The following is a 25,185-nucleotide window of genomic DNA, read 5'->3' as shown; positions in this document are numbered from 1 at the left end:
GGTTGAAGACCTTGACTTAGTGCTCAGGGGCTGCTTACTGAGTGAGGTGTTTGACTTCTCATCAGCTCAGTGTCCTTGTTTGTAAGCATGGGCAAATATAGCATCTCCGTGTGTAGTTGTGAACTTTTCCATAAGAGAATGTTTAAAGGGCTTAGCTCGAGGGCACCTGGGTGGCTCAGGGGGTTAAGCCTCTGCCTTCAGCTCAGGTCATGATCTCAGAGTCCTGGGATCGAGCCCTGAATCCGGGTTCTCTGCTCAGCAGGGAGCCTGCTTCCCCCTATCTCTCTGCCTACTTGTGATCTCTGTCAAGTAAATAAACAAAATTTTTAAAAAATAAATAAAGGCTTAGCACAGAGTGGGCACAAAGTCAGTGCTCATTACCACAGTTTTCCTGATAATCTTCTGATTTCGCCACTACCAGCCAATGACCTTGCTGCTGCTTCTCTTTCAGGTTGGAGGTGTGCAGTCTCTGGGGGGGACAGGGGCACTCCGAATCGGAGCCGAGTTCTTAGCCCGATGGTACAATGGAACCAACAACAAGGACACGCCTGTCTATGTGTCCTCACCAACCTGGGGTGAGTCCTTGAGCTACAGTGAGAAGAGAAACAGGAGTGGGGGGAATTACCCTCATGACTCTCACTGTTGATGCAGAAATGTAACCCAGCCCTGGATCAGCCAACATTTGGGAATGTCTGGAGCAGTGGGTCATGGCAATATGTGAGTGACTGATGCTCCGGGCCAGGTTAGGAATCCTTGTTCTCAAGACTCGTGTTTTAGCCCATGTTGAAACTTCCCTGAGAAGGCAGAAAGTGTAGAAATAGGAAGTGTCACCATGGTAGGATGGAAGTTTAGCATGACTGACTGGTTGAACTTGTTCTTGGTGGTTTCAGTCATTCTTCTAAGTCTTCACCGCTCACCTCGTTTTGACCCACTGAATGCTGAACCTCTGAGGGCCCCAGCGGCTGATGTGCGTCCCTTCCAGTTAGGCCTCTGTGTTTGTCAGGTCGTTTAACTTTTCACCCTTCTGCTTACAGAGAATCATAATGGTGTGTTTTCTGCTGCTGGATTTAAAGACATTCGGTCCTATCACTATTGGGATGCAGCGAAGAGAGGACTCGATCTCCAAGGTTTCCTGAATGATCTGGAGGTGGGCAATTAAGATGAAAAGTAAACAGAGCCCCATGGTGTCAGGAGGAGCAGGGAAAGGTCTTTGGATTAGTCGATAAGGGAGAGTCTGAAACAGCCCTACTCAAACCAAAATGGCGGTTTCTGAGTTAGCACATGAGGAAGAAATACGCTGCCCCTTGTCCTGTGTGTCACTGACTCTGACCCCAACCCCTGGTGTTCCTGCTAGCGTCAGAGCTTACGTAGCTTCCTTCCCCTCAGAGTGCCCCTGAGTTCTCCATCTTTGTCCTCCACGCCTGTGCTCACAACCCAACTGGGACTGACCCAACTCCGGAGCAGTGGAAGCAGATCGCGTCCGTCATGAAGGTAACTGCCCTTTCTGAGCATCTCTTGAGAAATTGTATTTTTTTTTTTATGTATTCAAAAGCAATACCTGTGTACGGAAGAGTTTGGAAAATGGAGAAAAGCCCATAGAAGAAAAATATTAACTGAAAGCTACTGTTACTATTTTGGTATATAGAATATTGTTTTTTTGTTTTCTTTTTAAATAGTTACACATGTAAATATATTTCTTCCACAAAGATGGCATTGTTTTATCTGTACAGTTTTGTAACATACTTTGTCTTTCATTGGCATTCCTTCACATGTCATTTGAAGTTCGGTAGCACAGTTCCCATGCATGGCTGTGGCACATTCGCGATTGATTAAATCAGTCGATGGACATTGAGATCTCAGGTTTCTTGTTCTTCTGAACAATTATATATAAGACTCCCTTTTATTATTTCTTTGGGATAACTTTCTAGATTGGGATTTCTAGCTCAAAGCACATGTATTCTTCTTTAACATGTTTAAAGAATACTCATCGAGAAACTGTTAAGTGCCACGCACCAAGGGGGTACAAGAGTGAGCACAGCGGAGATGGTCCCTGCCCTCAGAGAGCATCCAGCCTGTCTGAGGAGACAGCCAAGTACTGTGGCTGTGTTGAAGGGGTCACGTGGAGGCACGTAGCACAGACTTGAGGAGTGTGTGTGTGTGTGCATGTGTGTGCACGTGTGCTAGGATTGCAGTAGTGGCAGAAGACGTCATGTTGAAACTTGAAGGATGAGGACAGGTCGGGGGCTGGCAGGAATGGAGTGTTCCCTACAGAGGGAGGAGGGTGATCAATGCCCAAGGCAGAAGTCATGGCCCATTTATTGGAAGTAATCTCAGTATAGCCTAGAGTTCTAAGGTGAGTGAGTTAGAGGTAAGTGGGGGCCAGATCGTGTGCTGAAGCATTGGACTTCATTTGGAGGGCATTGGGGAGCCACTGAAAAACGTTGATGCCATCAAAACTTTGTGGTCTTCAGGCTACATAGCAGGGAGTGGATCAGAGGGAGGCAAGATCAGACAGGCCCAGAGAGCAGTGAGGAGGCCCGTGCACCAAGCCGGGTGGGAGCTGACTGGGAGCTGAGTGGGAGCTGAGTGGGAGCTGAGTGCGGGCGGTAGCAGGGGTAGACCTAAAAGGAGTCTCGAGCTCCGGGGAAATGGGTTGATAGGAACTGGGATGTGGTTGGCTGTAGCTGGATGAGAGAGCTACCAGAGGAGGAGTGGAGGACACACCTTGGCCCCTGGCTTGGACAGTTGGGGGCATAGAAGTGGTGTCCACTCAGAGCACGAGCCCAGTACGAGGGCAAGCTCAATTGTGGGGAGTTCCATGAGGAGGTCGGAGGGGTTGAGAGTAGGGACTCTGAGGTCTCCTTTGTCTTGAGTGTCTGCTAGACTAGCCCCAAATCATTGGGGAGCTCTGGAGAGACCCAGCTGACAAGCTTATCACACCAGGAATTCAGAGGGAAGACCCGGCCAACACACGACCTCCATGTCTCACTAATAAGTCCTGTTGGCAAAGTGGCATTGTGATGCCCTAGGACAATAATTGTTAGATTTGTTGGTGTTAAGCTGAACAGAGAAACAGATGTAAAGTGGTGGTTGAATGCAAAAAGGGGAGCGAGGAGAAATGGGTAGTGTTAGGGGTTCTGTGCGGGCACCAGCTGGGGAAGGAAGGCTGGTGTCTGAGGTTGGTTCCAGAAGGATCTCCTGCCCTGACTCGCTTTGCTTCCTCGCAGCGCCGGTTTCTTTTCCCCTTCTTTGACTCAGCCTATCAGGGCTTTGCATCTGGAGACCTAGAGAAAGATGCCTGGGCCGTTCGCTATTTCGTGTCTGAAGGATTTGAGCTCTTCTGCGCTCAGTCCTTCTCCAAGAACTTCGGGCTCTACAGTGAGTGCTCTCCTGGGTTTCAGCCTTGCCCCACCCCCACCTGCCTTGGTGCCCCGAGCTGACTCTCCTCCCTCCCTTTAGATGAGCGAGTGGGCAATCTGACCGTGGTTGCAAAAGATCCTGATAGCATCCTGCGGATCCTTTCCCAGATGGAGAAGATTGTGCGAATTACTTGGTCCAACCCCCCTGCTCAGGGCGCACGGATTGTGGCCTGTACCCTCTCTAATCCTGAGCTCTTTAAGGAATGGTAAGGGGCGCAGAGCCCGATGGGTGAGGTGTGGGAATGGAGAACAGAACATTTAACTCTCTCTCCCTTTGATTTTGGCAGAGGCAGGACAGTATCACTTTAAACTCTGAGTTTTAGGTACTTCCGTAAAATGAGGCTGGCACCTACTCCCACAGCTCAGGCCCAGAGGAGGAAGCATTGAGGAATGGGGCATTTCCCCCTGCCCTCCCAGCACTATGCTTCCTCCCCTAACAGTTGGGAAACACAGGAAGGAATTCCTGATAGAACAGATTATCTAGCTGCAAGTCAGTGCGACAGTCTGGGAACTCTTCCTCCTTACTTGATTTGCATATATTTGCCTCATTTTGAAACAGTAACTTTTATATAGTAACTAAATCTACAGTCTGCTTCATTATCCTGGTCTGGGTCAGTGCTTAGGTGAATTCTGGGTTAAAACATGAGTGGTATTACTGCCAGTAGACCCAAGACGAGCACTAAATTCCATCAGAAGCTCACTGCTTCCTTCTGCCTGGTAAGTGTCTCTCTGGCCTGCCCGTCCACCCATCCGGGCACCTACATACTACCACGGGCAGGTTGTGATCTCATTTTCAGTGTATAGATTACATTACATTTCTTAAATCTACATGCTTCCGTGAGCCATCTGTCTGCCCTATCTGGATTGATATTTATATTGCTGTCCACTCAGGACAGGTAATGTGAAGACAATGGCTGACCGGATTCTGACCATGAGATCTGAACTCAGGACGCGCTTAGAAGCCCTCAAGACGCCTGGAACCTGGAACCACATCACTGAGCAAATTGGAATGTTCAGCTTCACTGGCTTGAACTGTAAGTGTCCCCCAACCACCTCGAATGCTTGCTCTTGGACGCAGCCCTTCTCTTCATGCTCTTGGGTTTGACTCCTTTAGCTGTCACCTCTTTGGTCAGCCGTAACCTTGGGCCAGAACAAGTTCAGTTTTCTTAGTGAAAACCTGCTGACCCATAATGAGCATATTTTCGTTTTTGTGGGCTGGGAAGTAACAGGATTTGTAGTCAGGAGCCTTGCTTTATGAAAGGTCTCTCGTAAATAAATGCTCGGGTGCCTTTTGGCTTTTCCTTAATCCTAAGTGTAATTATTATACCACTTATTCAGGGACCTAATTTCTTTCTTTTTTTTTTTAAGATTTTATTTATTTATTTGACAGATCACAAGTAGGCAAGAGAGAGGACAGGAAGCAGGCTCCCTGCCTAGCAGAGAGCCCGATGTGGGGCTCGATCCCGGGACCCTGGGATCATGACCCGAGTTGAAGCCACGGAGCAACCCAGGTGCCCCACAGGGACCTAATTTCTTAACAGGTCTTTCCTAGTCTCCAAGCATTGCAATGAAAGAAGAGGTTACAGAGTATCTATTTCCATAAATAAGAAAAATTGGTAGTTGGAATTGAGAGCCCATTGAAAGTCTGTGTGTGATCTTGGTCAGCCATCAGTGGGGCTTAGTAGCAATCAGTTGTCCTTCTGATGACAGGATTCATTCACTTAATAAGTAATTCCCGAGCACCTACTGGCCAAGCCATGGGTCACCTGGTGCCGCTGATGTGGCCATTCGCCTGGGTGTGGAGCTTGAGTCCGTGTGGCTCTAGGGACAGTTTGTGCCTGGCATGGCTAAGTCAGTGGAACATGAGAGGTGCTGGGCAGCACAGTAAACCAGGGTTGTCAGGGTGCCTGTATGAAATGAGCTCAGGAAAAGCAGAAGGAAATACAAGAAAGGTGGCAGCAGCTGCATATAAGTAGACCCCTAGAAATACTTTAGAGTAAAATGAGACTTCCCAAAAAGTACAGGGATGGCTCAGTTAGCCATAGGTGTCCTTGTGATTTTGGACTAGGGCATTTAGTTCACTTATATAAGTAAAATCATCCTTTATAACTTTTAGACTATTAAGTGTAATGGAAATGGTATTTAGGAGTAATATTGTAAAAGCTTACAAGGTGGGGATGTCTCCCTATAAAATACCCATATTATCCACTCTCAGAGTAGGAAGTTAGTTTTATTATGAATTAAAAAATGTTTTATTATGAATTAAAAAATGGTGAGAATAGACCTGTGCCTATAACACATAAGTGACATTTTTCGCACCTGGCACTATTTACCCTTTTTAAAAATGTGTTCTGTTTCATTTTTCCCTCCCAACATTTTATGAGGAAGAATTTTAAAATAGAACAGTTGCAGGGATTGTACCCACCATCTTGGTTCTACCGTGCTCCTGCTGCGGTGCTCCCTGATGACCCTCTGTCCTTCAGAACGGGTTGGCAGCATGTTGTCCGTGTTCTGCTCTAGCAGATCTGTGAAGCCCCTGAAATGATACTTGAAAAATTATGTGTGTGTGTATTGGCCTTTTTCTAGGGAGAGAGTCTGTAAATTTAGCTTCTGAACTGTGATGCTGCCCTCCCCTGATGAAAGGAGAGAAGTTTCATTTTCATTAAAAAAAAAAAAAAAAAGGACCAGGATGCCTGGCTGGCTCAGTGGTGGAGCATGCAACTCTGGTTCTCGAGGTTGTGAGTTTGAACCCCACACTGGGTGTAGAGATTACTTAACAGTAAAAAAAAAATTTTTTGTAAGATTTTATTTATTTATTTGACAGACTCAGCGAGAGAGGGAACACAAGCAGGTGGAAGGGGAGAAGGAGAAGCAGGCTTCCTGCAGAGCAGGGGCCGGATATGGGGCTCGATCCCAGGACTCTGGGATCATGACCTGAGCCGAAAGCAGATGCCTAAGGACTGAGCCACCCAGGTGCCCCTTAACAATAAAATCTTAAAAACAAACAAACAAACTAAAAAACAGGGTTGGAGCCCTGGAACCACATCTGCCAGTGGGCGTCCGGCTTTAGAAATAATGGTGGCTCTGATGGTGTGTGAGGTTGGGCCTTGTCTCCTTGCCTGACTGTAGTTTACACACCTCAGTGCTGTCCAGGGTGACTTCTGAAGATCACCTTGCTTTGGTAGCACTGGGTACAGGGTCCAGATTTTACGTTTCCCATACAAAGGCAGCTTAGCCTCATGGCTAAGAGCTCAGATTTGGGAGTTACACTGCCTGCCTTGAAAGCCCAGACCACTAGCTGTCTGACATTGAGAAGCTCTTCTAACTTCCCTCTGCATAACTGAATTAATATAAAGTGCTTAGAACACGGCTTGGCACATATGTTTACTCCTCTGATTATTTTTTTTATTATTATTTAAAAATAAATTAGTTGCCCAACGTATAGTACACCATTAGTTTCATATATGGTGTTCAGTAATTCATAAGTTGCATATAACCCCGTGCTTATCACATCATGTACCCTCCTTAATGCCCATCACCCAGTTACCCCATGCTCCTCGATCTCCCCTCCAGCAACCCTCAGTTTGTTTCCCATAGTTAAGAGTCTCTTCATGGTTTGTCTCCCTCTGATGACTTCCCATTCAGTTTTCCCTCCCCTCCCCTATGATCCTCTGTACTGTTCCTTACATTCCACAAAGGAATGAAACCATACAATTGTCTTTCTCTGATTGACTTATTCACTCAACATAATACCCTCCAGTTCCATCCATGTCAGTGTAAATGGTAAGTATTCATCCCTTCTGATGGCTGATTAATATTCCATTGTATCTGTAAACCACATCTTCTTTAGCTATTCGTCTGTCCATGGACATCTTGGCTCTTTCTATAGTTTGGCTATTGTGGACATTGCTGCTATCAGCATTGGGGTGTGGGTGCCCTTTCAGATCACTACATTTGTATTTTTGGGATAAATACCTAGTAGTGCAGTTGCTGGGTGGGTAGCTCTGTTTTTAACTTCTTGGCGAGCCTCTGTCTGTTTTCCAGAGTAACTGTACCAGCTTGCATTCCCACTAACAGTGTAGAAGGTTCCCTTCTTGTTTCCTGTCTTGTTAATTTTAGCCACTCCGATTGGTCTGGGATGGTATCTCACTGTGGTTTTGATCTGTAATTCCCTGATGCTGAGTAATGTTGATCATTTTTTTCATGTGTTTGTTGGCCATTTGGTTGTTTTCTTTGGAGAAATGCACGTTCTGTCATCTGCACATTTCTTGATTGGATTATTTGTTCTTTGGGTGTTGAGTTTGATAAGTTCTTTGTAGATTTTGGATTCTAGCTCTTTATCTGATACGTCATTTGCAAATAGCTTCTCCGATTCTTTGTGTTATCTTTTGGTTGTTTCCTTTGTTCTACAAAAACTTTTTATCTTGATGAAGCCCCAGTAATTCTTTTTTGCTTTTGTTTCCCTTGCCTTTGGAGCTGTGACTAGCAAGAAGTTGCTATGGCCGAGGTCGAAGAGGTTACTGCCTGTGTTTTCCTCTAGGATTTTGATGGATTCCTTTCTTACATTGACGTCTTTCATCCATTTTGATTCTATTTTTGTGTGTGGTATAAGGAAATGGTTCCATTTCATTCTTCTGCATAGGGCTGTCCAATTTTCCCAACACCATTTGTTGAAGAGACTAAATATTTTCCATTGGATGTTCTTTCCTGCTTTGTCAAAGATCAGTTGACCATAGAGTTGAGGGTCCATTTCTGGGCTCTTTATTCTCTTCCACCCATTTCTATGTCTGTTTTTGTGCCAGTACCATACTTTCTTGATGATGACAGCTTTGAATGATGCTTTGAATGATGATAGAGCTTGAAGTCTGGCATTTTGATGCCACCAGCTTTGGTTTTCTTTTCCAACATTCCTTTGGCTATTTGGGGTCTTTTCTGGTTCCATACAAATTTTAGGATTATTTGTTCCAGCTCTGTGAAGAGTGTCAATGATATTTTGATAGGGTTTGCGTTGGACATGTAGATTAGGTAGCATAGACATTTTAACTATTCTTCTAATCTGTGAGCATGGAATGTTTCTCCATTTCTTCCTGTCTTCCTCAGTTTCTTTCATAAGTATTCTGCAGTTTTTAGAGCATAGATCTTTTACCTCTTTGGTTAGGTTTATTCCTAGGTCTCTGATGGTTTTGGTGCAGTTGTTAATGGGATCAGTTCCTTAATTTCTTTTTTTTCTGTCTCATTGGTAGTGTATAGCAATGCAACTGACTTTGGTGCATTGATTTCTATCCTGCCACTTCACTGAATTCTTGTATGAGTTCTAGCAATTTTGGGGTGGAATCTTTTGGGTTTTCCACATAAAGTATCATGTCATCTGCGAAGAGTGAGAGTTTGACTTTTTGAATGCCTTTTATTTCTTTTTGTTGTCTGATTGCTGAGGCTAGGACTTCTAGTACTATGTTGAATAACGGTAAGAGTGGGCATCCCTGTCATGTTCCTGACTTTAGGGGAAAAGCTCTCAGTTTTTCCCCATTGAGAATGATACTCGCCCTGGGCTTTTTGTATATCTCTTATAATATTGCGGTATGTTCCTTCTATACCTACATTGTGGAGAGTTTTAATCAAGAAAGGATACTGTATTTTGCCAAATGCTTTTTCTGCATCAATTGAGAGTACTTTCTTTTATTAATATGATGTATTGCATTGATTAATTTGCAAATGTTGAACCATCCTTGCAGCCCAGGAATAAATCCCACTTGGTTTTGGTGAGTAATCCTTTTAATGTACAGTTGGATCCTACTGGCAAGTACCTTGGTGAGAATTTTGGCACCCATATTCATCAGGGATATTGGTCTGTAATTCTCCTTTTTGTTGGGGGCCTTTGTTTGGTATCGAGGTAATGCTGGGCTCATAGAATGATTTGGAAGTTTGCCTTCCCTTTCCATTTTCTGAAACAGCTTTAGAAGAATAGGTATTTGTTCTTTAAATGTTTGGTAGAGGGGTGCCTGGGTGGCTCATTCGTTAAGCCCAGGTCATGGTCCCAGGGTCCTGGGATCAAGCCCCACATTGGGCTCCCTGCTCTGCGGGAGGCCTGCTTCTCTCCCACTCCTCCTGCTTGTGTTCTCTCTCTCTCTCTCTTAAATAAATAAATAAAATCTTGAATGAATGAATGGTCGAATTACCTGGGGAAGCCGTGTGGGCCTGGACTCATTTGTTGGGAGATTTTTGATAACTGCTTCAGTTGCCTTGCTGGTTATAGGTCTGTTGAGGTTTTCTGTTCCTTCAGTTTTGGTAGTTTATATCATTTCCAGGAAGGCATCCATCTCTTCCATGTTGCCTAATTTGTTGGCCAGTAGTTGCTCCTAATACGTTGTTAACATTGTTGATATTTCCTTCCTGTTGGTCGTGATCTCGCCTTTTCAGTCATGATTTTATTAATTTGGGTTCTCTCTCTCTCTCTTTTTTTTTTTTTTGGTAACTCTGGCAAGGGGTTTATCGATCTTACTAATTCTTTCAGAGAACCAGCTTCTAGATTCATTGATCTGTTCTGCTGTTCTTTGGGTTTCTGTTACATTGATTTCTGCTGTAATCTGTATTACTTAAGCTTTATTTGCTGTCCTTTCTCCAACTCTTTTAGTTGTATGGTTAGCTTGTGTATTTGAGATTTTTTTAATTTTTGGAGAAAGGCTTATATGACTGTATACTCCTTCTTAGGACCACCTTTGCTGTATCCCAAAGGTTTGTTTCCTTCCCCACCTTAGGGGTGTTCTCAGCTATGATTTGCTCAAATATACCTTGTGTCCATCTCTCTTTTTCTTCCTCTGGGACCCCAGTAATTCTAATACTATTTGCTGATTTCTCAAGGGCTCCTTCCTCTCCTGGTCCCTTAGTTGTTTTTCTCTGTTTTCCTCCATTTCTTGCCTCTCGATCATCTTGTCTTCTAGGTCATTGACTCTCTCTTCTGCCTCATTTACCCTAGCTATTAGAGCTTTCAATTTAGACTGCATCTCAGAGCATTTTTAATTTCAGCCTAATTAGATTGTATTTCTACACTAAGGGATTCTCTAGTGTCTTTTATTCTTTTTTCAAGCCCAGCTAGTAATTTTATGTTCATTTTCCTGAATTCCAGCTCTGATACTTTACTTCCGTCCATATCAATTAGATCTGTGGCAAAGTGTATTACCTCTGGTTTTTTCCTTTGTTGTGAATTCCTCCTCCAAGTCATTTTGCCTGGAGAAGAATGGATGAATGATAAAAATATCAACCTTGACCCAAATGAAATACGCATTAGACAAATCCCAAAAGGTCAGAAATCAAAATGAAAAGAAAAATAAAAAAGGGTAGGGGGAGGGGAGAGAATATAATCTCCCAGGTGGAAAAACAAGGTGATCCACTTGGTCCTGGGTGTATTTTGGTCTGTTTGTTAGAAGACACTAAAATCCTAAAATTGTAAAGAAAACAAAACTTAGAATAAAATGGAATACAGTGAAAGGAAGCCAAAAGTGAAGATTGTATTTATAATATGTAAATGTAGAAATGAATGTTATAAAAGATGACTTAAAAGTAAAGAGTTGATAAAATAATAAACTAGTTGAAAAGGAAAAAAAGAAAAAAAAGGCAAATTCTAAACTGAAAGATAGAAGAATCATGAGAAGAAACTTTGAATTCTATATACTGTTCTCTCCTAGTGCTGGTTTTGCCTTTTTGTGTTCCTGGTAAACTTGGTATTAGCCCGATACTCCAGCTGCTCTCCTGGGGGCAGGGCCCGCTGTGCTAATTCTCAGGTGTCTGCCTCGGCCAAGTTACACTGCCCCTTGGCAGGGGGCCAGGCTCAATGTAAGCTGCTTTGGGTTCTTCCTTGTGGCTTCTGTTCTCTAAAGCCTTTCCTGTCGCTTCAGAGGATGAAAATCAGAATGGCCAAGCCCCAATCTCCAGCCCCAGAGCTGAAAGATTGCGGTAAATTCAGTAAACTCTCTTCAGTAAACTCTCAGGGAAATGCCGCCTTTACTTTTGTGTGCACCAGACTCTGCAGACACCTGGAGCGAGCAGCTGTACTGATCCTCTTGGGGGAGGTAGGAAGGTGGCCAGGGGCCTGCTGCTTGTAGGGCCCCCCGATACAGAGCAGTCACCCCATCGCATCGGTTCCTGGTTTATGGCAAACTGAGCTGACCACCCACTTCTGGGCTTACTGACCATAGTCGGTTTCCCAAGCATTGGAATGGCTCAGGCACCCCTTCTTTCTGTGACCCCCAGGGATCCTGAGACCACACTGTCTCACCTAGGATTCTGCTTCTCTTGGTCACCTGAGCATCTTTCAGACAGGGATGTCTCTCAACTGGAGCAGATTTCTAAAAGTTCTGATTTTGGGCTCCGGGGCTCTATTACTTCCCAGTAGCTGGCTTTTGGAGGCTCCCTCCCTTGCTGTTTATCTTCCGATCAATCCCTTCTGATTCACTTGACACCTCCCACCTTTGCAAAAAGTGGTCACCTTTGTATTTGTAGAATTCCAACAATAATTCTCTTACATCTCAGGTTGAATTCACAGGTGTTCAGAATGATCTAGCTAAATTCAAGGGACCAGATGAAATGAGGACTGTTACTCTTTGACCATCTTGCTTCTCTCTGCTCCTCTGATTACTAGGATTTTATTACCATATGAGTTTGGGCTGCTGTAACAAAATACTATGGGCTGGGTGGCTTCAACAACAGACATTTCTTTTTCTTTTTCTTTTTTTTATTTTAATTTAAAAATTTTTAAGATATCTATTTATTGACAGAGAGAGAGAGAGATCACAAGTAGGCCGAGAGGCAGACAGAGAGAGGAAGGGAAGCAGGCCCTCTGCTGAGCAGAGAGCTCGATGCGGGTCTTGATCCCAGGACCCTGGGATCATGACCTGAGCCAAAGGCAGAGGCTTAACCCACTGAGCCACCCAGGCGCCCCAACAACAGGCATTTCTTTCTCAGAGTTCTAGAGGCTGGGCAGTCTGAGATAGGGGGTCTGGCATGGTCAGTTCTGGTGGGGGCTGTCTTCTGGTTTCCAGTTGGCTTCCTTCTTGCTGTGTCCTCTCATGCTGGGGGTAAGGGAAGGGGAGAGAGAGCACATGCACAACACACACCAGCTCTCTAGTCTCTTATAAGGACCCTCCTGCCAACACAGGGGCTCTATTTTACAGGCATCACCCAGACCTCATTACCTGCCAGAGGCCCCAGCTCCTGATGCCATCACATTAGAGGTTAGGGTTTCAATCCAGAGATTTGAAGGGATACAAACATCCAGTCCATGACAATTGCCCATTCCTTCAAATCAGTGCTGCTAATTAAGGGTGCTAATTATTTAGGCAAAAATCTGATAAAATTGTCTCATAGCTTTGCAGTAGACCAAAAATCTCTAGAGATTGTGGCATAAGGGAAGTATAGGCAGCCCCTTCCTGTTTCCTGCATGAGCATTTCTACAGACAACGTGGGATAGCCCTCCTGTGTGTGTGTGTGTGTGAGTGAGGGACCTGAGGTCACAGGGGCCTTGGCAGTGTCTCAGCCTGCAGGTTCACGGCACCTAGGGCTTACCCACTACCTCTAGCGTGGGGCCTTGGACAATGTGGTGTGACACACAGACGTCGAAGAGAGTTTGCTGCTCCGTTTTTGGGGAGAAGCAAGCCTCCTTCCTTCCAGGGGTTAAGGAAGAGCTGAAGGAAGCCCTTCAAACCAGTTTTTCGTATCAGTGGAATGTTCTTAAGTTTGAGGGTTGTTTGAGAAGATGTCTCGGTGAAGGTAACATGCAAGCTTCCATTGGGAGGTAGTCCCAGATTAAAGTTTCCCATCAGGAGGAGCCATATTAAACTTTCTGGGGATTAGAAGTATGAATCAATTGAGCATACTTCCCTGTGTTTTAGAATTGGATAAAAATAGTTTCTTTTGGGGCGCCTGGGTGGCTCAGTGTGTTAAAGCCTCTGCCTTTGGCTCAGGTCATGATCTCGGGGTCCTGGGATCGAGACCCGCATCGGGCTCTTTGCTCAGCGGGGACCCTGCTTCCCCCCCCAGTCTCTGCCTGTCCCTCTGCCTACTTGTGATCTCTCTCCCTCTGTCAAATAAGTAAATAAAATCTTTTAAAAAAGTTCCTTTTATTTTGCTTCTTTGTGTTGGGGGTAAGAAGGAAAACGGCGAAATGTCATGGAATCTCCGAACCCGTTGCTGAGAGGATGCCTCCTACTCTAAATCATATTTCTTTTCATTTCCAACAGCCAAGCAGGTTGAATATCTGGTCAATGAAAAGCACATCTACCTGCTGCCAAGTGGTCGGATCAACATGTGTGGCTTAACCACGAAAAACCTAGATTATGTGGCTACCTCCATCCATGAAGCGGTCACCAAAATCCAGTGAAGAAGCAGCACCCGAACCAGCACCACCAAAGCGGCCCTCTGTCCCGTGTGTTCCCTGCCTGCACCAGCCTCGCTCTGTCTTGTGGATAAGAGACTCTGGAGGACTGGAACCGGCTCTGGTGAGGTGGCCTCTGGTTAAGGCGGCCCCGCACAGGGCAACATCCCTTGTCAAGGAACCAGGGGCCTGGGATCAGAGCCTCTTGGGAGGCCAGAGCAAATCAGGTTTTTATTTAAGAAGAATAAAAAGGTATTTTGATCATGAGACGTGGTTATCTTGCTCCCTCACTAGAAGCCAGAATGTTGCCCCTGTCGCTCCTGTGCTTCTGTGTATTGCTTGACTCTGCACAAAATCCTGCCCCAAAGATCAAGTTGTCTGAAGAGCCAACTGTGATTGTGAGTGTGGGCTGTGTCATTAAAACTTGTCATCTCTACCCAGAGTGTCCGTCTCCTGCTCTTTCTCTGTGGCTATGTCCCTAGCCTTAAGCTTTAGCTCTCTGGGGCGAGCAAGGTAAGAGATAGCTTTACATCTCTCTCTCTCTCTCTCTCTCTCACACACACACACACACACACACAAACTGAACAGAAGTTTCACACAACAGTATTTACCCTTGCTGTGAGCAGTGTGTTCTGATAGTTTCTGTCCTATTGGGTTGTTTCACTGAAGAAATGAAAGTTGAATTGAGACCCGTGGAATTGATTTTGTGGTCCACTCATGGGTTGCAAGCCATAGTCTAAAAAGAATGCTCTAGAGGAGTTTGCTAGTTGCTTAAGAAAAAAATAGGAGGTGCCAGTACCTTCAAGGGGGCAAAAGAAGTCCGAGACCGTAAAGCGGGGTGTGGCCCTCCCCAGCACAGGCCTACCCCACAAAGTCTCGGTTCTTAGTATTTCATTTCTCTTGTTAGGGAGAATTTAATTTTTCTCTTGGGGGAAGACTTTGGTGAAAAAAAAAATGGTTAAAAGCACTTCTTTAAACCAAAATGTCCCTACCAAAGTACTAAAATACTTTTTTGTGTTTAAAAAAAAAAAAAGCCCCAATCAAGGGTAATTGGGTCCTCCTTCTATTCTGACACACAGACTGGTGTTCCCCCTTCGTGTTCTAGTCCCCTCCATGCACATGCGAGAAAAGCGTTTTGTGTTGGATTTGGGGAGAGCTGGGCTTCTGGAGTTGTCCAGATTTCTCCACCACGGTCAGTCTTAACGGGGCGTCTCATACAGGTGTGCGCCGTGCACTCCGGAGGCAAGACTGTTGCTTACATGTTCGTCTCATCAGAGACGGGGAGGGGTGCTCCCACCGCCAGACTCTTGCCACTTGCCGTGTAACCTTGAACAAGCCACTTAATCACTCAGAGCCTGTTTCAGAAACTAAACTTTTCAGGGTGGTTTTGAGACAGAAACAAGCAAATGTGTACCTAGCACAGTACTCTGGCACAGAAAGCCCTCACCAAAATCGCTGCTGCTGGGTAGCAAACTCTGGAGGCTCCTGGGAGGAATCCGTAGTTGTCCATAGGCCACCATTGACCTTGACCTTGGTAGGGGTTTGAGAAACCCCTGGTAAGTGTCAAATTCCAACCTTCCTTCCACAAAGATATAGATGCCCAAACACACCACCTCACCTGCCTGATTCTTGCCTCCCGCTGGTATTGGTTGGCTTAACATTGACCCATAAGCCTGACCCACTCCCCTGTGAGTTTTCCAGCCTTTGGCTGGAAACCAAAGGAGTTGTGGCACTTTGGTTCCTCTCCAAAGGGTCTGGGGAAGTGAGGCAGTGCGCCCACCACATTGCTTCAGGGGCTGGCCCCCGAGACCTTGAACTTGGAAGGTGCCCAGTCCAGTTCCTTCCCATCACGTGGATTCAACAGATGCCAGCCCTTCTTGTTACTTTTTGTCCTCATTCACACTCTGGCTGCTCATTTGGTTTTTCTTTTTTAATGCTGGCATTTGCTGCAGTAAAACCTTACCCATCTGGGGCCCAGAGTAGAATGCAGGGGCTTTCCTGTAACTTTTTTTTTTTTTTAATAAAGATTTTATTTATTTGACAGAGATCACAAGCAGGCAGAGAGGCAAACAGAGAGAGAGGAGGAAGGCTCCCTGCCAAGCAGAGAGCCCAATGCGGGCCTCAAACCCAGGATCCTGGGATCATGACCTGAGCTGAAGGCCAAGGCTTTAACCCACTGAGCCACCCAGGCGCCCCGCTTTCCTGTAACTTTAACCGCAGCTTCACACCTGGCCTTGAGAACCCTACCTTCTCAGCAGGTGGGCCTCAGCTGAGATAATTCCCTGTGCTCCACCCGACCTTCATCTCCAATGTGAAACCACATCAGAACCAAGCTCTTCCAAGGACGAGAAAAACATTCCAGGAAAAGCATTTTCATTTTATTTAAAAATTATTTACAATTTATTAAGCCTTCATAAATGCTTTATTTTAAAATCCTTTTTTTTTTTTAACTTTTTTTTTTTTTTTAACCTGAAGAAAATCTCGGGGAATGGAGCAGGGAATGGGGAGGGGAGTGGTGACAGGCTCCTTTGGGATTTTGCAAAGGGATGGATATAACACAGCAGCAGTGGCCTGAGCCCCGTGGCCTGAGGGGTAATGAAAGGAAGATTAGCCAGGCAGGCGCTGTCCAGCCAGTGGCCAGTGGGGCCAGAAGACTGCATGATGACAGTTCTTGCTGGCAACTCCCTGTTGGCCGGTTTGGGTCTCAGGTGCCCAGCATGGAGGGGCTGATGCTTGGCCTATTCCTATTAGGTAGGAGCAGGTGTTGGGATGGGTGGCAGCTACGGGGTTCCCTAGGGGTCATGCGCTGCTGAGCATCAGGGAGAGTCAGGCAAGGGGGGAGAAGTCAATCATCCATTGCAGGAAAGGGCATCTCTGGCTGGAAAGTCCTTCCACGTGCTGTGGCCCTCCCATCTGCAGCACCTGCTCTGGTTGGTGGGGAAGAGGGGACAAAATTACGTGGGGGTATGGTGACGGTACCCTGGGGTATGCCAAGGCTTTCCAAAGACCTACACTTTTTGGCAGATGCTAACTTTCCCCATCGGTTCGATAAACACTGGAGAAGACCGCTTGTCTCTCAAAGTCTGTCTCGGACTGGCCCCTATTCACTTCACTCTGCATTGCAGAAACTTTGGGCTGAAAGTTCCACTAGTTAAAATAGTGGTTTTTAACCCTTTGTGGGTCTCAGACCTTTGAGACTCTCCTGAAAGCTTTAGCCCTCTGGACAAAACAGGTAAGAACACATACACTAAACTCTGACAGTGTTAGGGGTTTCACAGACCCTCTGAAGTCCAATAATGGACCCACCTGGGGTGACTGACCCCCAAATTAAGAACCCCTGAGTTAAAGGTTCCTTTGGGTTAGCGTTTTCTTTTGAGATGCAAATAACCCAGAGGAATTATCAGTCTCCCCCTCTCTCCTTGTGATTACTGATTGAATGGGTGTGGGGGTGTGACATTAAAGGTTTTGGGGGAAGGCGAGGTAAGCCTGGATAGTATTTCCCAGGGAAAGATTTGAGAATGGTTTGGAGATTGAGCAGGCAGAACGGGACCTCTGGATCCCTGATAGAGGGAACTCAAGAGATGCGAGATAGAAAGGGAGACAGGTGTCCCAAAGATAACCTTCACTTAACTCCCACGTACTCCTGAAGGTTTGTTGGTGGTGTGGTTAGTGAGCTGAATTTTAGTATTGAAGTAGGTATGGCGTCATTCTGCCATCTGGTGGCCATACTTGGAATTGCATCTGCTCTGACATCCATGTGAAAAAAAGATCTAGTAAGTTCTTGGAATAAAGTACCCTTGGCTGACCTGCTGGGGTGGAGGAGTAAGGGGTCGGGTGGATTGGAGGGAACGGATGAAAAAGGAGAGCAATTCTCCAGCGTTCCCACGTAATGCACACTGAAGTCCCATGAGAGCTTGCATCCTTCTTGGCTGACCTGGGCACTCTTTGGTTTGTCATGGCTAAACTTGCTTAAACAGCTTAGAATTTTTCTATATAAGTTTCTGTTTGTTTGCTTGCTTTGATTTCAACTTTAAACCTGAAGTTCCATCTCTGGCTCCCAAACCTGTCTCTGTTCTCTGCTCTTCCTCTTCCAGAGCAGATTTACGACTGGATCGAGAACTGCTAATTGGGAGCCAAAAAGATACATCCCTGGGAAAAGACAGTGACTTGAGGTTCCATCTCGCGGTCTTCCCATTCCAGCCGAGACACACTTCCTGGCTGCTAGAACCCTTATCTAACAGGAAACTGGTCACCGACAGTTTTCTGTTCTGTACCATCCCATGCTAACATAGCCGGGTCCCACTGCATTAAAGTCCTGGAGGAAATCTCGGGGCATCTCCTGCACTGACCTTCACAACTGCTTTCTCCACTGTCTCTGTGCCTGTCCGCCGGTGGCACCTTCTGAGCTGAGCGAAGCATGAAATATGGCATCAGGGGATCCCAAAGAACAAAAAAGGAGTCAGGGGTCCCAGAGTGGCATTGTCAGCTTGGGGTCATTTCTCCTCCAGTCCCAGACTGTACTGTGGAAAAGACCATTTCTAGCATGTTCCACCGGAGGCATCTCTATTCCGTGATGGCCACAGCAAGGCTCTGAGTCAAACTGGAGGCAACAAGGGGGAATCTGCCAAGCTGACAGCAAGGGGTGAGGAGGTGGTAAGGAAAGCAGAATGCTCTGTCACCTGTGGGAGGCCTCGGGAGACGCAGAAGATGGGAGGGTGGGTTCTCCCTCAACGCTGAATCTCACATTCCCAACAAACACTCAGCCCCGTCATGTGATCAGAGGCATTAAATTGGAGTTCTCCTCAGAGGCTCTCTCTCCATCGGGTGACCTCTTCCGTTTTCGACCACCTGGAAAACAATTTGTAAGTGTCACCCTCTGGCTGGGAAGAGGCAGAAATGCAGACAAAGCCCTTGACAGTTTGGCAGGAAGTAATCTGCATGGAATCCCGGTGCAGGTATCAGCATTGGTACATCTGGAAGGATTAAAGCAACACTGAGATAACACCTCCAAAAAGCCAGGCTAGTGTCAGTGGAATGGAGATCCGCCGCCCCGCACCCCCCCACCCCCCCACCACCAGAGGTTTGAGTGAAGCCCACGTAATGCCTCGGGATCATCTCTTCATCCCCTGAAGGCCCTGGCCCACCTCACAGACACCTGAGAGAGGATTGGTCTTCCAGCCTATGATGTTCCAGAAGCCAGGGTTTTGGTGGGTGTAGCTGGGAGCCATGCCCACGCGTCTACATTCTGTAGCTTGGAAACAACCCTCCTTCTACAATGGGGCAGGTGGGATAATCCCATAATTGTCCTCAAGGATGGAGGCACAGTCTGTCCCCAGCTCTGTTGTTTTTGGGAAGGTGTATTTTTCACCTTGTTCTATCTGCTATCGACTTCCTTCCATGAAGGATATTGCTTTCCTTGCTACTAAGTCTGCTGGACACAAATTCTTTCTTTAAAGGATTAGACAGTAAATCTTAGAGGTTCTGCAGGCCATCTAGCCCCTGTTGCAACTGCTCAGTGCCGCCATTATGACCATAGATAACAAATGGGTCTAGCATCCAGTAAGTCTTGATTTATAGGACTCTCTGATTCACAGGCAGGAGAGGGAGGTCAGGATTTGGCCATGACCATGGCTTGCAGACCCCAGTCCTAGACGACCACCAGCTAAATGGGACACATCCCCAAACTCTCAAGGGCACAGTACTGGTCCAAGCCCAATTATGGATTTTCATGGGTATACTCATCAGGTTCCTGCAAGGAGTCAATGGTTCCTCCTCCAGGAGTGATGTCCTAACGTGCTTTTTCTAGTGACCAGGTGGTGGGAATCCTTCATCTGGGCAAAGAGCTACTCACTCAAGGTTCTCAGCAGCTTCTTGCCCACGGTTTCCTCAAAGTCGCTACTGCAGGGGCTTGTCTCTGTGTCCAGGTTGATATTACAGCATTCACTGTCTGACGCTGAGAGAAAGGAGAGAAGAAAGAACTCAGGTCTTGCCAACACCCAGGGAGCTAGGAAGAGTGACTCTGGCTGATGCTTCTCAGCAGGTAGCAGTTCAAAACCAGAGGCAAGGCCATGGTGGCCGTGACAGGGAGGAATGCCCAGGGAGCCGTGGGCTTTTGTTAGTTAGCAAGGGGCACTTTAGGGCCACAAAAGGAACAAAGATTTCAGGAGCGAGAATCCAACTATCCAAACGTTCTTTGGCAAGAGAGGGGAGACGAGGACAAGATATTCTCTGCTCAGTATCTTTGCCAGACCCAAAGTATATTTGAGGACCCTGGAGGTGGGGTGTCGCCTCCCATTCTTGCTCAGACCCGGGAGATCATGGGACTCAATAATAATTAAGCACACGTCTCTAACACCTCCCACCGAACCCAGTGGGAGTTCAGAGGCACAGAATCTCAAAGCTAGAAGAGGACCAGGCCCTTAATGCCCGTGAGGTAAGGACCTGACCTGGGAGGCAGAGTCGGGTGGTGGGCACTTCTGGGGGTGCTTGCTTCAATGCAGTGTTATAGACCAGACAAGTCCCTTCTCTGGGCCTCAGGGTCCTCACACGAGGTCCCTGTATCACACAAGGCGATGGACTAGACGAACTCCAGACTGTCTTCTCCATTCTTTTGCCTTTGATACGATTTCTTGCTACATGCTTTAGCTACTAAATTCAGTGTGCAAGGGAGAAAAAGAACATCCGGAACGGTGACTCTGTATGTCCCAGATACTCTGAATTAGCCACAAGTTCAAATATATTGGCTTACTGACCACAGAAATGGAGAGCACTTGTTGGATCATTACCCTGGACTTGAGGGGTCTCAGACTACGGACTGGAGCAGGTCTAGGAGGCCAGGTGGGGTAACTGCTGCCCTGCGGGGATGGGTTGGGGGGAGCACAGGCGGGCTGCAGGCTTGGAGAAGATGATCTCGGCAAGGCAGGTACGAGAGGATCTCAGGACTGGTGGGTCACTGGGAGCTTGGAGCAACACTACCGCCAAGATGGAAGTGTTCAAAGTCTCAGAGAGAGGGGATAGGATCTCAGCGCTCAGAGGGCAAGTCCTACAGATCACCTCCGGCCCAAAGGAAGGGAAGAGCCCTGTCAGTAGGAGGAACAGCTGACTTCAGTCTCCTCGTGTGTAAGGCAGGTCTAATGAGAACTTCCTACTATGCCCAGAGCCTGGTACCAAGCACTGTGAGATGCCCTCTGTATTTGCTATCTCACTTATGCCCAAAGCTACTTGATGATCTGGTGAAGGAAGAAACTTACCTATTAAGATCAGGTCTTCCTGGGAGACTGGAGGGAGGGGCCTGAGGAGGGGCTGGAGCTCGGGGTGTGTGTGTGGGGGGTGTGTGTGTGTGTGTGTGTGTTTCCCTTCCCTCGCTCGCTGTGAGAGGCAGTGGGAAATATCACATGGGGGCTGGCGTCCCTCGCCCGGCTCTCCCCAGGGCCATCCCTGCGCCCGACAATGAGGACCCTGATTTCCCTCCCTGACCTGCTGTCGTAGGAATGGCCGCAGAGGATAATGAGAGCTGCTGTGTGCTCTGCTCCTCGAGGTCTGTCATTTCCTCCTGGGTGAAGGCCATCTCCTCCATCCTCAGGTACACAACCTCGCCGGGGCTTCTCAGCCCATCTGACCGGCTGCCTGGGGAGGACAGCAAGTGTGTGACCAGTCTGCTCTGGAGAAGATCCGAGACTCCAGCTGGCCTCGGACGGCAGCTCTGGGCAGGGGTGAGGGAGGAAGGGGGTGCTGCACTCAGCCCGGGCCAGCCCACCCAGTCAACTTACACGGCAGGCTGTTCCTGTTGCTCAGGAGGGTGATGGCAGGGTCATCCTTGGGGGTCTGTGGCGTACCCCGGGTCGTAGGGGCTTTGGCGGAGTCTCCGTCAGTGAAGGCCTCCATGTCGGGGGACTGGGGTGAGCTGTCCATGTGGCAGGCAGTGAGTGCATTCTGGTACTGCTGCCGTGTGATCTGGAGGAAAGAAGAAGGGTGGGAGGAAGCTCAAGAGGACGGGGCAGAGCCCTCTCTGGATGTGGCCAGCTTCTCCCAGCTTGGAAGCAGCTCTGCTAGGGTGCGTTGGAACCCCTGGCCTCTGTGGTCTAGGATCCATGAACTGGGTCTTTCTCAAGCCGTACCAGCCTAGCAGTTAAGGGGACAATGTGTCCCCGCTCTCTTTTTTATTGGCTCTGGGCTCCTCAGTGCACCTGGAAGAACTAAACCTTCTTCTTCTGAGACTCGGGAGAGGATGGAGGGTACCTTCAATTTGCAGGGGAGCTGCCCACGGACAAGTTTTAAATGCATACAATTGTCAAGGGCCCCCATCCTGAGGATCACTCAGACTGTGGGGGGGGGGGGGATGTTCTGCTGCTCTGGGTCCTCCTTCCTGTCAGGAAGCTGGAGGCTGAGGCCCCAGAGCATTCGGGCATTTCTGATTTGGACTTGGGCCATGGCCAGATGTGGGCTCCTGCTCCTGTGTGGGAAAAGTGCACAGCAGAAGTCTCCCAGTTGCCTCCTCAGATCACAGGAATCTTGCTCATGATTTTCCTGATGTATCGAGCCTCACCTACAAGTAGAAGCATCTAGACAGTCAGGCTTAGCCAGAGCAGAAGGGAGCTTCCAGAATTCCAGGCAGCAAAAGTATAGGTCAAATGTCTTTTCTGGAATACGGAAAGGTTTATCGGTCATTCCTGTTCTCTGGGTGTATGTCTGCCTGATACCCTGGTTTCTGGTTAAAAAAAAAAAAAAGGGCTGCTTTCTGCACCACCCAATATGGAAACGGGATACCATTATTCAGTGAAAGGCCCTGGGTGAAAAGTGAAAATGGCCCATAGCAGTACATCCTTCCCATGTACCACGGCCCCTTCAGTGTTTGCCTTCTGTCTTCGCTGCATTTAGCTAGACAACCAGCAAAACTACAAACTGTTCATAGCCCTCCTCTTTCCTTTAGGAGCAGGATTGGGATTACATGTGGGAACAGGAAGAGTGTGCAGCTGGAAACAGGAGAGGGAATGGTTAAGATTTCCACTTGGAACAGAGGTTGCTAGAAGCTGGCTTGGTATCTGGCAAGAGCTCTTCCGACATCGGCCCCCAGACAACTGCTCACTCCTCAGCACCTGCTCCCAGGTCCCCCTTTCCCCAGTGGCTGGAATGCACCCCATGCCTGGCCTCCCTGGGGGCTGTGGGTGATGGTTGAACCCAAGGCCCAGAGTCAAGCCTAGACTGCTCTGTCCTTGCATGCTCTGGGTTGACTCTTCTTCACCTGTGGCTCATACCACTTCTGCCTTCCTCACACACTGGCTTTCCTCCTTTCTTTGCTGCGCGGGCGGGTGCTCTGATCATTTTTATTGAATAGTTGAGTTAATTTGTCCTGCTTTATGATCCTCTGATGTTCTTCCTATACTTTCCAGATCCTATGGTCTTCCAATTCCTCCAGAATGTTTTAAAATTATTTAGTGCTCATCCCGAATGTTTGATAACCATCTTCACTGAAATACCTCCACGACCGTTTAGGCAATGAGTGTTTCCTCTTCATAAAGAGAAATGTTCTATTTTCCCTCAAGTTGGGAACGCACTACTCTGTTGGACATTATCCACCTTTTCTTCTCTGACAGACTTCAGGATATCTTGTGTGCAGATCAAGCAAATTCCAAGCACAACTAATCGAACTGCAAAACACCTATTAAGAATGTGTGTCTTTTGTGATTCTTATGGGACACACACATGCAGAGATCCTAAGCTTCTAGCCATACTATTGTCCATTAGAGGGGGCAGACAAGAATTCTCTTGATGGTTTAAAACCGTGACTCTCAAACTTCAGCATCAAGATGACCTGGAGGGCTTGTTAAAGCAAGATTGCTGGGCCCCACTGCCCACGTTTCTAATGCACTCGGTCTGGGGCAGTGCCCAGGGTGGGCATTTCGGAACAAGTTCCCAGGTGATGCCGATGTGGCTGCTTTAGAGACCACACTCTGAGAACGACTGACTTAAGACCTGGTTAAAATCAGACACAGTCCTTCTTAGGTTTTTGCTTTTCTCCCTTTAAAGGAGTCAAATGGGGCGCCTGGGTGGCTCAGTGGTTTAAGTCGCTGCCTTCGGCTCAGGTCATGATCTCAGGGTCCTGGGATGGAGTCCCACATCGGGCTCTCTGCTCGGCGGGGAGCCTGCTTCCCTCTCACTCTCTCTGCCTGCCTCTCTGCCTACTTATGATCTCTCTCTGTCAAATAAATACATAAAATCTTTAAAAAAAAATAAAGGAGTCAAATGGATAAAGTGGCAAAGCGCTAATGGGCATTGATATTTTTTAGGTCAAAAGGATATGTTCTGTGTATTATGGCATGTAACAACCGGGGTCTCCACTTAGCATCTAAAGTCTTCAGTAGATTCAATGGAATTGCCGACTTTTGCAGCCCCCTCTGTTGGGAAGTGAGAGAAGTCAGGCTCTGAAATTTCTCCAGGAGATGTCAACTCTGAGCCCACCCTCAGTCTTAAACCTTATCCTGAGTCAATCACACAGACCATCAGGCATGTATTAGAGATTTCACCACCAACAGTCTGTCCTGCAGCCCATGCTGATGGTGCAGGGACTTACTGTGCTGCAGAGAAAGGATCAAAGTAACATGCTAATTATTCATGCCTCCTGGGACAGTGCTTCTCAAGCTTGGCAGCACATTAGAACCACTTGGGAAGCTTTAAAATATCCTGAAACTCAGGCAACACCCTTAAGCAATTATATCCGAATCTCTGAGAGTGGGACGCAGACATCAGGATCACTTCAAGCTCCCCAGGTGATCCCAGTGCGCACCATGGGTGAGAATCACAGCTCTGGACTCTTGGAAATGCCCCTGTAATCAATTATTATCTTGGCTCCCCTTGATAATTGCCTTCACTGATGTTCAACTTTCCTACTGGACCCACAGCTTGCACAGAGGCCTGAAATAAAAAACCTCCATATGAAGAACAGAAACTCTGGCAAAACTACAGATGAAGCCAATATGTGTAACTTTCTGATGCCTTCCATAGTTCTATAGAAATCTGTCGGATAAACCCTTCGAGAAATTACTGCCAGGAAAAAGCTCCTTTCTATTAAAACAAAACAAAACAACCCTCCTTTCTATAGATAAATGATGTACTTCCTTACATCACATGAGAATCCAAATATCCCACTAGGTTTGCCCTCTTTGCTTTTATGACCAGGAAGCTCACAGATAAATTTTTTATTTACTGAGAGTAACAAATGCACACCTGATAGCTTTTCCATCAAGTTGGTTTGCAATTTTTTTCTCATTTCCTTATTTAAAGCATCATTGAGTTAATTTTTGGGGGGAAATCATATACATTGCTGGAAGTTCTATAAATATCCTACAGAATAGGACTGATACTAGGTGTTCAGATGCTGGTGGAAACCCTAGCACTAGTGTT

General features: G+C 47.0%; 2 protein-coding genes across 5 annotated transcripts in view; one reads left to right on the top strand and one right to left on the bottom strand.

Moving 5' to 3' along the window:
• The window catches only part of GOT1 (glutamic-oxaloacetic transaminase 1), a 31,535-nt gene extending 17,314 nt beyond the window's left edge, over positions 1-14,221 (top strand). The window contains exons 3-9 of the mRNA XM_046026942.1: positions 452-575; positions 1,035-1,147; positions 1,387-1,491; positions 3,228-3,378; positions 3,460-3,625; positions 4,311-4,453; positions 13,652-14,221. Coding sequence (XP_045882898.1) covers positions 452-575; positions 1,035-1,147; positions 1,387-1,491; positions 3,228-3,378; positions 3,460-3,625; positions 4,311-4,453; positions 13,652-13,791 — 942 coding nt within the window. The 3' untranslated portion in view covers positions 13,792-14,221. The remainder of the gene's footprint in view (positions 1-451; positions 576-1,034; positions 1,148-1,386; positions 1,492-3,227; positions 3,379-3,459; positions 3,626-4,310; positions 4,454-13,651) is intronic.
• Positions 14,222-15,915: 1,694 nt separating this feature from the next.
• CNNM1 (cyclin and CBS domain divalent metal cation transport mediator 1) overlaps positions 15,916-25,185 on the bottom strand; it is a 58,944-nt gene continuing 49,674 nt past the window's right edge. For 2 of the 4 annotated variants that reach the window (XM_046027807.1, XM_046027808.1), the window contains 4 exons: positions 21,555-21,738; positions 21,262-21,411; positions 19,637-19,738; positions 15,916-18,633 (listed from right to left, as the gene is read on the bottom strand). In XM_046027807.1, the coding sequence (XP_045883763.1) occupies positions 18,554-18,633; positions 19,637-19,738; positions 21,262-21,411; positions 21,555-21,738 (516 nt within the window). In that variant the 3' untranslated portion in view covers positions 15,916-18,553. The remainder of the gene's footprint in view (positions 18,634-19,636; positions 19,739-21,261; positions 21,412-21,554; positions 21,739-25,185) is intronic. The other 2 variants (XM_046027809.1, XM_046027811.1) reach the window with 1 other exon arrangement.

This window comes from Meles meles, chromosome 13, assembly GCF_922984935.1.
Source record: "Meles meles chromosome 13, mMelMel3.1 paternal haplotype, whole genome shotgun sequence".
In the NCBI taxonomy this organism is placed as follows: Eukaryota; Metazoa; Chordata; class Mammalia; order Carnivora; family Mustelidae; genus Meles; species Meles meles.
The sequence above is the reverse complement of the archived record's forward strand: the minus strand, read 5'-3'. Positions and strand labels throughout refer to the sequence as shown.